Source organism: Notechis scutatus, chromosome 2 (genome assembly GCF_049901735.1).
Source record: "Notechis scutatus isolate UNSWTSFEM ecotype Mainland chromosome 2, rNotScu1.2, whole genome shotgun sequence".
NCBI lineage: Eukaryota > Metazoa > Chordata > Lepidosauria > Squamata > Elapidae > Notechis > Notechis scutatus.
Window position 1 is genome coordinate 42,053,256 of NC_142010.1, and position 15,211 is coordinate 42,068,466.

A 15,211-nucleotide genomic window follows, 5' to 3' on the forward strand; every position below is an offset into this window, starting at 1 on the left:
TACTGTTCTCATTTTAAAGTTCACCCTAAATTAAAGAAGAATGAATCAGGCTTGTGATTACCTTGTATTTGTACAGCCAGGTCCCAGTAAAACAAATGCATTGGTACACGGATTGAAGGTGGAATGTTCTAATAGTTTGAGACAGATTTAGACAGATGAATTTTCCAATCCATATTTTCCAAACCACATGTTTTAGCAGCTCTCAAACTATGAATTGAGAATCCCCTGGAGGAAGTCTTGCAAGTTTGGAGATGGGTCTAGTTTTGTTTAAAAGCTGATTGGGCTGACAAAGCAAGCGATAGTCCAGAAATACTCAGGTCTTCTTTATTTTACCCATGCAAACCCTCAATGGAAAGTTGTGAAACCTCAAAAATAGGGAACTAGTGATTATAGATTAATATTATTTATTTATTAGAAGGAAGTTATGCTTTTTCCCTAGCATAGATCTAACCCCCATGAAAGCATTCGTTTTATTTCTGGGGTATGCAATACAAGGCCATGTATCATTTTAGGGATCCTTGTTCCACAAAATTTGAGAATCCTTATTTTAAAGCAAACTTGTACCATTGCTTCACAAGCTGTAGGCATAATAACTTATACTATTAAATTGATGGTCAGCATTTTCCTCTTTCTCTTTTAGTTGCTCTTGCAGAATGGAAAATCCTTGTATGAATATTGCAAAAAGTTGAAAAGCCACAATGCAAACTCAACATGAAAAATTAAAATAAACAGCAGTAAACATTACAATAGAATGGTGTCAACCCACTTTGGGCAATATCATCTCTCAAAAGCTCTATAGTACAACTCTGTTGGCAGTTTTTTGGAAGGGTGCCAAAATTAGTTCCAGCATGATCTCTGGATGAAGGTTGTTCCATTAATTGGAGGATATTTTTAGTTGTATTTAAGTAGTGGGAAAATCTTACATTTCTCTTTCTCATAAAACTGCAGAGGGAATGGGGTAAGAAAAGCCCCATTTAAAGCTCCGTATTTTAGCAAATTAATCCATACTTATAGTTTATATTTTTGCTTGGATGCTTTCTTTGTCATTGTTTTAGTCATTGGCTAATATGGAACAATGGTCTTTCCTAAAACCTTTTTGTCTATATATACCGTATATGCCGGCGTATAAGACGACCCGGCGTATAAGACGACCCCCAAATATTTCCACTCAAAATATAGTTTGTTATATACTCGCCCCCTCTTCCGCACGCCTTCCACTTTTACACTTTTTTTTTTTTGAGGCACTTTTGTCTACCGTGGAAACGAATCCCGTGAAGCCGAAAGGAGCAGCCAGCCTTCTCCCAGCTCCCAAGGAAACTTGGCTCGCACGCCGGGCTCCGCTGAGGTATCCGGCTGGGGCTGTCAGGAGTCGTTACCGCTGGCGCGGCTCAGCGTGGCTCCAGTCCCACGTTGCCTCGGGAAGGGAAAGGCAAAAGGAAGAGCCGCGGCGGCGCCGCAATGGCAGCAGCGGCTCCTGGTTTTGCCTTTCCCTTCCCGAGGCAACGCGGACTGGAGCCGCGAGCCGCGCCAGCGTAACAACTCCTGACAGCCCCAGCCGGATACCTCAGCGAGCTCGGGCGGCGAGCCTCGTTCCTTGGGAGCTGGGAGAAGGCTGGCTGCTCCTTTCGGCTTCACGGGATTCGCTTCCACGGTGGCAAAAAGTGCCTCAGCCGCGGCAGCCGCAGTGCTTCCCAATTACTATTTGCCGGCGTATAAGACGACCCGGCATATAAGACGACCCCCCCAATTGGAGGCATCTTTTTCAGGGCAAAAAAGTCGTCTTATACGCCGGCAAATACGGTATGTATCTCTGAAATCTATTACTGGGGCAAGAGTCTCTCAACAAATAGGAGAGCCAAAACCTTCTGCAGGACAAAATTATTTGAAATTTTTCTAAATACATTATGAATCAAAAGACTGTTATCTGATTTAAAATATGTAAATTAACACTTAAAGTCCATTAACATAGTAGTGTTGTTTTTAGGGTGTTTAGCTCTTACGTGAGACCATACTACTGAAGAAGTTGCTGAGTTATCTCCAGTAACTTCAAGAAAGCTCTACAAACCATATTGTCTTGACTATATTAAAGAACTGAAATGAGTAATATATATAAAATGGGAAAACTTTATACATATATTAATTTTATATTTATAATTTACCTTTGTAAAAGAACTTATTTTTATCTGAAATTGTGATGGAGAGAGAGTCAACCAAAAAAATGAACCTCTAAGCATAATCTCGAACCTCTAAGCATAATCTTTGAAAAATCTTTCAGTACCAGCTCCTTGCCAAAACTATAGTCACAAGCCACGGTCATCCCCATCTTCAAAAAGGGAGACTCCAGCCTAGTTGAAAATTACAGACCAATCTCTTTATGCTGCATCACCTGTAAAGTCATGGAATCAATTATTAACCAACCCATCATCCTCCACTTAGAAACAAACAACCTACTCTCTAATAAACCATTTGGTTTCAGGAAAAAACTATCATGTCATCTGCAACTCTTACACTGAAAAAACACATGGACTACACAACTCGATCAGGGCAAAGCAATAGACGCAATCTGCAAAGACTTCTGTAAAGCCTTTGATTCAGTGGTACACGACAAACTACTCCTAAAACTAAAATCTTACGGTATCTCTGGACACCTGCATAACTGGATAGAAGCATTCCTGTCAAACAGACAACAAATGGTCAAAATTGGGAGCGTCCTATCAAATTCTGTACCTGTCAACAGTGGTGTCCTCCAAGGCAGTGTTCTAGGACCAACTCTTTTCATACTCTATATAAATGACCTCTGCGATCATATTAAGAGCAACTGCGTTCTCTTTGCTGATGATGTAAAGCTATTCAACACTACAGACAATACTGCTACCCTTCAAAAAGACCTTGACTATGTATCAGAATGGTCAACCAAATGGCAACTTCAAATCTCAACAAATAAATGCTCTGTCCTATATATTGGCAAAAAAAATCAGAAAATAAAATACAAGCTGAATAGTCAAGACCTTGTTGATGATCCAAACTCTGTCAAGGATCTTGGAGTACTCATCTCTAATGATCTAAGTGCTAGAGCCCACTGTAACTACATAGCCAAAAAGGCTTTAAGAGTTGTTAACCTAATCTTATGTAGCTTTTTCTCTGGTAATATTACACTAATAACTAAAGCATACAAAACATTTGCTAGACCAATACTCGAATACAGCTCATCAATCTGGAACCTACATTATGTATCTGATATTAACACAGTTGAGAAAGTCCAGAAATATTTCACAAGAAGAGTTCTACACTCCTCTACTCATTTCAGAATACCTTATGCCACCAGACTCAAAATTCTAGACCTAGAAAATCTAGAACTACGCTGCCTTTGGTCCGATCTAAGTATAGTATATAAAAATCATACATTGCAATGTCCTACCTGTCAATGAATACTTCAGCTTCAACCATAACAACACAAGAGCAAACAATAGATACAACCTCATGGTTAATCACACCAAACTTGATTGCAGGAAATACGACTTTAGCAACAGAGTGGTCAATGTCTGGAATACTCTACCTGACTCTGTGGTTTCTTCCCCAAACCCCAAAAACTTTAACCTTAGACTGTGTACTATTGATCTCACCCCTTTCCTAAGAGGTCTATAGGGGGCGTGCATAAGCGCACCAACGTGCCTACCGTCCCTGTCCTATTGTTTCTTTTATTTTTTATTTTTCTTATATGTATCCATGTATTCATAACTATGTTTTTACTTATACCTATTATCTTGTAAGCAATTGACAAATAAATAAATAAATACATTTAGGTTGCTTTTTGTTCAATAACGTATACATTGATGGCCTTCTAAATTGAGATGGATGACATGTTTCAGATATTGTTGAATTCCAATAATCCCTTATTAACACTTAGCAATAGCACTTAGACTTATATCGTGCTTTACACCACTCTTTGAGTCAGGGGTGTCAAACTCACAGCGTCACGGCATCATCACGTGACCTATTGGGACTCTTTACTCCTTTGCTAAACTGGGCAGGGGCGGGGCCAGCACATGATGCATCCGGCCCGTGGACCACAAGTTTGACATTCCTGCTCTAAGTGGTTTACTGAGTCTGTATATTGCCCCCAAAAATCTGGGTTGTCATTTTACCGAACTTAGAAGGCTGGAAGGCTGGTCAGAATTAAACTCCTGGCAGTGGCAGAATCAGCTTGCAATATTGCATTCTAACCATGGAATGCACCACCACGGTTCTTATTATTATTGGTCATTCTGGCTATTCAGCCATTCTGGCTGAACCATTGGGAATTGTTTTATATGCCTGTCTTAATTGACTGGAAGGAGTGGAGAGACTACCAGGCTTGAACTAATTTTAGATAATTAAGCATATTTAGTTTTGTTCAGAAATACAAAGATAAGAGTAATAATAAAAGAGAATATTTGTAGCTCAGGGTTGAAGTGTGGGTCCTTGATGCTCTCTAAGCTTGGTCATTTTCTTTCAGATATTGCATTATACATTACTCTTTTATTACATTTTAGTGTACTGATGATGTTACCTAGTTTGGTAGTAAAATGTCTGCAAGAAAACTACCAAGCTCAGAGCACATCAGGGACTTCATTGTTAAGAGTAATATGAGCATTTAGTTAAGGAACACCTAATAAAGACAAAGTTAAGGTTAATTCAGGAGTACCTAATAACAAGTAACAAAGAAGAAATTTTATGTAAAAATATACCGCAAAGAATGGAGTAAAAAAAATGGGGGTGGGAGGGGCTTGGTCTAATAGTTATCTTTACATTTGTCATTCTGAATGTAATAAAGAATATGATATTTGTATTTATTCTCTGAGACTTAAAAGAGCTGCTAAGGTCTTTTTATCAGATTTTTATTTGCAAATTAATTTTATGTTAAAATATTTATTTATGCATTTTAAAAAATACTTTGTACTTTCTAATTTAATTCTCAGGTGTACTGAATACTAAATTGAAAGAAAGGTGGAAATAAACAAACAAATGTACATTGTATGTTTGGTTGAGCTTATGTCAGGATGTGTGCATAGACTGCATTTCTAAATAGTTTTTGCGCTTTGTTTTTTCATATAAGTCAGTTCTGAAGGCAATTTAGCAATTTGGTTATTTAATTTAATCTTTAGACTTACTTTTGTAGTCAGAACATTTTATTTTAACCATAAGAGCTCCTCATTTTTTAAATAAAAAGGACACTTAGTAAGCAGCAGTACAGAAACAATGAAGATGGGATTCATCCTAAGAATTTCTGATAAATACAGTCTTTTTAATATATATTTGTAAACATTGGGAAAGATGTTCCCTGCCACTAAATTCTAAACATACAAAATAGATGCATTGGTTCTGTTCAGTTGCAGTTAATAAAACTTCAAGAAACACAAAATCCTAAAGCAAAACCCAACTTTGGCAGTATTCAGCTGTGGATCTGTAGTCTTTTCATAGTAATTTTATTAAACATTACAATTAGAAAGATAAAAACTAATCAAGCTAAAAAAGTAAAAGAAAAAAATTGTGCAGAAAAAAAAGAAAATAGAAATGACTTTACCCTTCACAAGTATAAACAATTTTAGTAACCTATAACCTTTTCTTAAAACATAGCAAATAATCTCTTCTTCCCATTCCCCATCTCTTACTCATACATACATTTTTAAAAACCTCCTTGTTTCAGTCCTGATTAACAAAAATCCATTAAAGGTTGCCAGAATAAACAACACATCTATTTTAACCTTGATCAAATAAATTAAATTTAGATTGCTTCCTTTTTATAATCTTGATCTTTAAAGTCTTCAAATAATGCCTAATATAATGCCTGTCATATTTAAATCCACATTCAGATCTCCCTCATTCTTGTCCAGTATGTCTTGTCTCTCTACCATAACATTGTTTAAACACAGTCTGTCATCTTCTACTTGAAAGTATATGTCACATAATTAGCAGACATCTGTCAGACATTCATTGGATGGTTTCCCAGCTGTTATGGGAACTACGTTAATGTGAATTGCTTGTGTAGCTAGAAGAGCACATGAAGGCATTTGCCCCTGAAAATTGTAATTAATGATAAATTTCTGCATAGCAACAGAGGAGTGTCTTGTTTCATTGAGATTGCCATGAAACTCTTAAGCAGCTCTGAAGTGATTTACAAGGCCTTCATTAGCTACATAAATGGCTGCAACTATGTTATTTAATAAGGTGGAGAGCTAGTGTGGTACAGTTAGTTCTTGACTTACAGCCACAATTGAGCCCAATGTTTCTGTTGGTAATCAAGACAGTTAAGTGAATTTTTCCCCCATTTTATAATAGCAATAGCATTAGCACTTGTATATCACTCCACAGTACTTTACAGCCCTCTCTAAGCTGTTTACAGAGTCAGCATGTTGCCCCCAACAATCTGAGTCCTCATTTTATCAACCTCAGAAGGATGGAAGACTGAGTCAACATTGAGCCTGGTGAAATTCAAACTGTCAAATTGTAGGCAGCCAGCAGAAGTAGCCTGAAGTACTGCATTCTAACCACTGTGCCACCATGTGCAACTTTTTTTCCCCAGAGTTAAGTGAATTACAGCCATTGTTAAGTTAGTAACACAGTTGTTAAGTTAATCTGGTTTCCCCATTGACTTTGTCAGAAGGTCGCAAAAGGTGATCAGGTGACTCCCGTACACTTCAACCATCATAAATACATGCCAGTTGCCAAGCGCCTGAATTTGATCACATGACCAGGAGATGCAGCAACCATCATAAGTGTGAAAATCAGTCCAAAGTCACTTTTTTCAGTGCTGTAACTTTGAACAGTCACTAAGCAAACTGTTGTAAGTTGAGGACTCTGTACTATAAGATGTTGAACTAGAATTTGGTAGATCAAACTCATTTTAGCTAGAGAAATTTCACTGGATGATTTTGGGCTAGTCATTCTCTCTTGCCCATTTTATTTCACATGGTTATTATTATGGTGGATACTGAGGAAAATAATGTAAAAAAGGCTCCCATCAAGTCCTACAGGAAAAACAGGATATAAATCTAACAGCTAAATAAATAAAACCTATCTAACTATTTGATGACTGTGTGTGTGGGTGTGGGTGTACATGCATATAAATGTATATTATTATATAATAGGTGTGATACTGATAGTCTAAACAAGTTTATCACATTTAATATTTGGTAATTTTACTCATATATTTCCCTCTTCCTAGATTCTACATGGTTTACAGACATAAAATGTCATTTATTTAAACGCTTGTTATGTTTTAGCTGGGGAGGGGGAGAATAGCATAGCACAAATTTAGTTAGGGAATATTTCAAAATGTAAACTAATTGGCAATAAAACTATTTTTTCATTCACATCCTGTGCATTGAATCCAATTAGATTCACTTAATTACTGGGGGGTGTTCACCATTGAAAAAGGATAATTTGTGGTTAGGTCCTCCCCTCTAAAGACGTTCTTTTTAAATTACTTTAATATGAGGTCTTTGGCCACATTCATTTATTCACTGAGCAGTGTTTGTAAGTTGTCTCAATCTGTACAGTATTTTACCAAACTACTTTGTACTTACCTATGTACACCTGTAGGTACCGGATTTTCTTAATAGAGTATCATTTAAATGAAGAACATAATTACATTTACCTTGTGTGTTTTAATTTTTTTATGTATATTAGTCAGTGTGTATTGTTATTGTTTGATGTTATTTATCTTCACTTCTGTGTCTTGGCCATGCATTTAAATGTAAAGTTTTGTATTTTAATATTTGCCTTTAAATAGCTGCCTAAGTCACCTGAAATGGAAAACGGTATAGAGTTGTGTCGTGTATTCACCTATATTTATAGAATGTAGAAATATTGGTGATTTTGAGAGTAGCTATAGTTGAGCATAGATCTGTGTTTTGGGATGTTTGAAATTTTAAACTAATCGTTAGATATTATTCAATGAGCCTTATATGTTTTATCTCTTAGTGTTTGAATCTACCATGCAGATAACCATTAAAACTAATGAATTAAAATTAATGTACAATATTTTAAAAGTGTAAAATCATTGCAAAATAATTATGCAGTGATAAAACTAGAAATTTAAACCTTAGTGCATGTTGTGTGTGTGTATTTACTTATCAAAAGTACCACTTCAGGTTTATTTTGGTTTATCAGAAATTTCACCCTGAATCTGGGATATTGCAGACATTAATCACAATAATTTCCATCCTATCCTAATCTTCCAATGAGGAATTTGGAGTGTAAAACAAGGATTAATTGATTATAAAGTCATTTTTCAACTTTTAGACATCTTTTTTTCAAGATGTGTACTCATAGCCACTATAATTGAATCCATCATCTTTTTGCTGGTTTGTTTGTCTTCTTCTATTTCCTTCCAATTTCCCAGCATTGAGCTTTTTCCAGAAAGCTGGGTGTTTGCATAATGTGTCTGGAATAGGGTAATTTAAGCCTAATCATTTATTCAGTGATCTATCAGTTTGTTTTCCTGGCTGTCCATGATGTACTCAGGAATCATAAAATGACAGGGCTGGAAGAAACTTTGGAAATCTTCTAGTCTATGCCCTGCTCAGGACAGATGTCATATACCATCTCAGTCAAATGATTGTCCAGTCTGTTTTTGAAAGAACATGATGATCTTTCATTCTTTCACTTTAAAGAAATGTACCATAGGTACAAATGTCTAAGCTCTTCTTGTTTTTGTTTTCAAGAGATGTTAATTTGTCTTAAATAATAATACAATGATATTCACATTCACTTTTACCTCTAGATTATCAGTGATCTTTCCAAAAGCCTGAAATATTTTCTAAAACTCAATCGAAATTCTGTTTCTGACTGAAACATATGTTAAACTATAGTTAGTGTTATATTCAAACATATATTAAACTATAGTTAGTGTTATATAATTAATGACAGACAATGAGTCTCAGGTTTAAGTGCTATCTTTCAGAAAGTTAAAAAATAAAATTGCTGTCAGTATTAAACTAACTGCATTTCTGTAAAAGACATGTTATGCAAAATTGAAAATAGCTTAAATGAGCTTTCCCTAAACTGATATTCTCTAGATTCAGTATATAGTTATAAATGCATCAGAAAACAGCCATTCGCAGGCTGCTTACAAAACTGTTGTATTAACACAAAATAAGTAGATCTGTTCTGAAGCCAGGGAAATGAGCAGTCAAGAGTATATTAACCAGAAGGGAGGAAAAGGCTTCTGATTTAAATCTTAAGGCTGCTAAAGGACTTATTTATAGGTCTTGCTTTCTGTGTTCTGCAGTAGACAGCTGTTCTGCCTTGCTTCTTGTTTGCAATAAATCATACCCTCTAAGCCTTGATTTGGATTATATTCCCGAATGCAGTATTGTGTTTCTAGAGAGAAGAAAATTATAGCTATTTTGGATTTGAAGTCAAGCAGCGAGACCTGCATACTTTTCATCTCAGGAGGAAAATGCTTCAACCATGAGAGTAAACACTTTATACAGACATTACTGCAGTGCTGTTGGCTGTAGATTAAGTTCTTTGGTCCAGAACCAAGTTGCTATCCAGTGGACGAGATACCATCAATGATTGACCAATTTGCCAGCAGTTAGGTAGAAACTTCCACAATAAGTGGACCATTGGATGGATGTACAACTGGTTGAAAAATCATAACCAAACAACTGCTTGTCACTGAAGAGAAGTATCAAATAACATACTTCAGGTTGCAATCTATACCCTCTGCTATTCAGTGTTTTTATAAATGACTATTAACCATGGGGGCAGGGGGGACGCAGAAAGGAAGCTCTCTCTGTGCCTGATTGAATCTATACTCATCAGGAGCAAGACCTGTATGCGTGGGTTGGGATAGATTACCTTCAGGGAACTTTTTTTGGTCTCCATCTCTTTTCTTAGGAATGGGGGAAACTGTGCCAGAATTTATTTTTATTTTTAGCTCACCTTTATTACTTTAATAATTTGCTCCTTCCATTGAAATTTTTTTTTTCAGCTTTTCCATGATATCTGGCCAATGGAATATTTGATTATTTGAAATTCCTGTCTCCTTTGTCATGACTTTTGGTGATCTTGTGTTAGAACAGGTTTCAAGGCTCATGTTTCTTCTTATCAAACATGTTGCCCTGCCAAGCTTCTTATTGCTTCTGGAATAGCTCATCTGATTATTATTCAACATGTTTTTTTAAACTATGGGTTTTATCATAACCTCATTTATCATAGAAGTTCTCTTCTGGTATGTTTTAGGTATATTACCAATAGAACAATTGACTGAGGCTGAGTTTGCTTATAATAATTTTGTTCATATTTCCATTCCAATGTTGCTGTTTTAATAGCAATAGCACTTAGATTTACATATCACTTTACAGTGCTTTACAGTCCCCTTTAAGCTTCCTTTATGTATTGGTCTTCCTTCCTTCCTTCCTTCCTTCCTTCCTTCCTTCCTTCCTTCCTTCCTTCCTTCCTTCCTTCCTTCCTTCCTTCCTTCCTTCCTTCCTTCCTTCCTTCCTTCCTTTCTCTCTTTCTTTCTAGTATTTTTTAGAATTTATTTGATTTTTCAATCGCTTACAAGATACAGGTATAAGAATAAACATAGTTTTGAATACATGGGATAGATACTTATAAGAAAAATAAAAAGAAACAATAGGACAGGGATGGTTGGCACAATCCATGCACACCCCCTACAGGCCTCTTAGGAAGGGGGTGAGGTCAATAGTAGACTGTCTAAGGTTAAAGTTTTTGGGGTTTGGGGAAGAAACCACAGAGTCAGGTAGAGTATTCCAAACATTGACCACTCTGTTGCTGAAGTCGTATTTTCTGCAGTCAAGTTTGGTGCGGTTAACCTTGAGTTTGTATCTATTGTGTGCTCTTGTATTGTTATGATTGAAGCTGAACTATTCATTTGCAGGTAGGACATTGCAACGTATGATTTTATATACTATATTTAGATCGGACCAGAGGCAGCGTAGTTCTAGGTTTTCTAGGTCTAGACTTTCAAGTATGGTGGCATAAGGTATTCTACAATGAGTAGTTTTTGTAAGCTGTTTACAGAGTGAGCATACTGCCCCAACAATTTGGGTCCTCATTTTACCAACCTCAGAAGGATGGAAGGCTGAGTCAACCTGGACTGCTGAAGAGCAAACTGATGACAGTCAGCAGAGTTAGCCTGCAGTACTGCATTCCAACCACTGCATCACCACAGCTCTTCATTTTAAGCTACCTGTAATAGCCATCAGCTCTTCTCCTGACTCCCTTCCATTCCAGACATTTTCTCATGGGAAGCCACCCAGAACCAAATCAAGAATCAATTGGATCATATCGTGAGTTCCTAGGAGTGCTCTGCTGTTTTTGATAGTTTCTGTCACTACTATTAAAAATAGTCTACGCAGATATGGGAAGGTCATGGAAAGCAGCAGAAGACACATATGTCTATTGTCTCACCTGATAGTAGTATTTGCAACACCTTAATGGCCAAATCACCTAACTGGGCACAAATTCTGGCTTCAGTGTCTCCCAGGAATTCTGATTCTCAGAAGAAAGGGAAGTGGATTTGTGTTAGGGAGAAAGTTGCCGAGGAGAGTTTCGGAATGGAGGGAGTACCTGACAAATATAAGAAATTAATCTCCACCTACCCCTATTTTTTCCTATTGTCTGGAAGAAGACATAGTAGAATACCTCAAAATAAATGAATCATCCCTAATTTATGTCAAAGAATTGAATCTCCACCCAGGGAGACAAAAATGTAGAAATGGAAAAGTAGAATTTCTTTCATTTCCTCCTGACCAGACAGTAGGAATAAGAGATCCATGTAGGGCTTCTAGTTCCAGGGGGGAAGTAAGAACAAAAATAGAGAAGGAGGCCAAGCAAAATTATTATATGGACAAGATAAATGTGAAGTCCAGGAAAAGAACAACCAACAATTCATTGACCAGGAAAAATAAGATGATTTAAATCCTGGGGTCTTTATTTTATATGATTTCTATATAGTTATTTTTTTGTATCAGGCAAATGTCCCATACATATCTAACATCTTTGCAGCAATAAAACTCTTTATGTATTAGTTTTGAGCCTGATCATCTTCTAATTCCTTTAAATCAATTTTTTACTATACCTCACAAACTGAATATTAAATCATAATTTTAACATTATCTTACAAAAAAAATCATTCACCCGAAAAATCTATTAAAAGATAATCAAGACAAAACAAAAAAATTACCGTTATCTAGAAAAAAATGTTACAATGAAAGGAGGATATCTCTTCAGGCAGAAATTAAATATTTTTCCATGTTTGGAAAGATTTTGAGGGAAGTGAATTGTATGTAAAATTCAGTGTGTTCAATGTAAAATATGTGTTTGCATGGTGGCAGCCATTTTTCCATTTGTTATTATTACATAAGTCAAACTTTTTTTCTGTATTTATTAAGCAAAGCAGCAAACAAACCAGGAATGTAAACATTAATATGATCAAAGTTAAATGATGAAAACCTTCAGTAGTTCAGGAGTGAGCAATCCTTGAGTTTAAACAAAAACCCACTCTGCTGGGCTCCAAGATGCACTGAGAATGAATCTAGTGAGGTATCTGAGAGGCATGAATGATGAAAAAAGTGGATCTTTTGGTGAGAATTTTAAGGATTGGAGATTTTTAAGGACAGAAATATATCTGGATTTCCTCAGGCATACCCATTTCTACTTTTATCTGGAAAATTTGTGCTGTTCAAAATTGGCCATATTTTTTTATTGTGTTGTGGCAATTGGGATTTGTGGGCTGCAGGTTGCCCACTCCTGTGTTTTTTTTATCACATGATTTAACCTCCTGTACTACTCTTGAGTGATATAAACCATTGTATAAGACCAATACTTATTTATTTTAAATTTATTTAATATTTCTGTAGTACCAATCTTTTTTAAAAAAATCTCTTCATACTCGCCAGGAGCTTGATCAAAGTCTACCAGAGAGACAGCTTGAAGATCAAAAAAGGGTATGTATCTTCAGCAGTGGATTAAATTGCAGAAGGGCTTTGTTTTTTTATATATATATTTGTTTTAATTAAGGAAAATACATATCTAAAGAATGAGAGTTTTCCCTCAAAAAGTTAATGAAAACAAAAGAGGCTTTAAAGCATGGATTGGGCACTTAGAAGTTGTTATACAGGTTCTTAAATAATATTCTCTCTTCCTGTCTTAAATATGTTACTACTGTGGAATTTTACCTGCAAAATTTGTTGATTTCTGATTTGCTTATGATATTGAAAAACAAGTCAATCAGTTATGTTCCCAGAAATCCGTGGGCCAATGAATTATTTGGTAATGCATTGTTGCTTTGATTATATAATGTCTTTACCATATTAGATTTCAGGGAATGAATTAAGAGAGAAGTACTGTAGTAGAAGCAAAATTCCATTTAACTTGGAATGATTGGAGCCTTGGTAAACCATGTTTTTTCTATCCTTTTCTGTCAGTTGAGCATGGTACAGAACCTCTATGTGAGGGGGTGGGTGGTTAATAAATGATAATAAATTAAGAAAGAGAGAGAGAGAAAGAAAGAAAGAAAGAAAGAAAGAAAGAAAGAAAGAAAGAAAGAAAGAAAGAAAGAAAGAAAGAAAGAAAGAAAGAAAGAGAAAAAGAAAAAGAAAAAGTATTGCACAGAGAATTAGAAACAAAAATATCTTTACAAACTGAATGGCTGTAATCATAATGATGATTTATTGTAACAGTATAAAGTGTACAATTCTTTTACATATAACACTAATTCCAGAAAGGAGGAATCATGGAAGATTTTATCCTTTTGCAGTAGTAATAACTTTCTTTTAGGAATATTGCACTTCCCAAGTTAATTACTCTTTATTGGGAATAACATAGACACTTAAATCTAATTATCATGAGTGCTTTTTTATTTTCTGTGAAGATGAGAATTAAGCTTATCTTCAATGTATATCTCAAATATACAGTATGTAGTGATATCATTGTTGCTACTGGTAACAAATATTGTATCTTTGAAGCAGAAAGATGACATAGTTGAAGTGGAATTAATTTGCTTGATTTTGTTGTCTTCAAATTATACAAATGAAACAATTGATTTCAATAGATTAGATTGGTAGGTGGGAAGATAGGTAGGTAGATAAATAGATAGGTAGGTAGATTATTTATTTTGTTTTATGAGACCCAAACTGCATGCAACCATCGTTAGTTGAATTCAGCTTTTATAAGGCCTGAAAAATTATTATTGTTCAGTTCAGACTATGATACATATAGTCATGTTGTTACAGTAATACTGTTTACAGCAAATATTAGTATTGCCTAATTTGGGATATATATGCTAGGAAGTACAGGAGTGAAAGTTTGGTATATCTGAAGGCAGGATATTGAAAAGTTTGATTTAATAAAGCATATTTAAATGTCACTATAACATAGTTCATGAAAAACTGCTACTAGAGCATTGTCTCTTGGTCAAACACAGCTAAGTAATTGAACTGAAATTCTTTCTACCTGATAAACTGACTCAAATATTTTTCATCTTTTTTTTTAAAAGGGCAATTATGTGACCTATAGGAAAATCAAATTCAATCTTAGTGGCACTTGTTTCTCATTGGAGTCAGTAGATTGTGTGAATAAGATCTCTTACTGGAGGCAAAATTGTTAGTGCTTGAGGAAATGCTTCCTGTAATCCTTGATACAGTTATCTTTAGTCATGGTAAAACCAGTATAGACTCTGAGAGATCAATTACTGTTCCTGTAAAACATGAGATATACATAAAAATGAAAGATACAAAAGTGGTTTTTATTTGCAGAAAATTATTAATATCCTTTTCCCTGCTCTCTTAAGAAACTATGTGCATATGCCATTTTTAAGCAGCTTATAACTTAATATGTTAAATGTTCAAAGCACATGGAACTAATTACTTCATGTGGATACAAAAATGTACAATCAATAAAGTTATCTCCAGGCTGTTTACTGCTATTATTATTTTATTATTGAGAGTATTTATTTTCCACTTAAAGATACAGAACATCTTAGGCGATAGTGAGAGTGATGTGTGTGTGTGTATGTGTGTGTGTGTGTGTGTAAATATTTTCCAAAAGTATAATGTAAAACTATTTATAATTCGAATGCTTCTTTCTCAGTTCTAAAGGGTGATCCTCACTTTCAAGATTATTCTAAATAATAGTCTAATTGTGTTAGAAACCAACAGACTAGTCTTCCAATTCATTTTTAAAAGCTTCTTTACCT

General features: G+C 35.3%; 1 protein-coding gene across 5 annotated transcripts in view; it reads left to right on the forward strand.

Moving 5' to 3' along the window:
• Positions 1-15,211, forward strand: part of ITPR1 (inositol 1,4,5-trisphosphate receptor type 1) — a 246,074-nt gene that overhangs the window by 156,840 nt on the left and 74,023 nt on the right. For 3 of the 5 annotated variants that reach the window (XM_087954609.1, XM_087954611.1, XM_087954610.1), the window contains one exon: positions 12,915-12,962. The exons of the other annotated variants lie outside the window; for them this stretch is intronic. In XM_087954609.1, the coding sequence (XP_087810735.1) occupies positions 12,915-12,962 (48 nt within the window). The remainder of the gene's footprint in view (positions 1-12,914; positions 12,963-15,211) is intronic. 5 annotated transcript variants of the gene reach the window in all.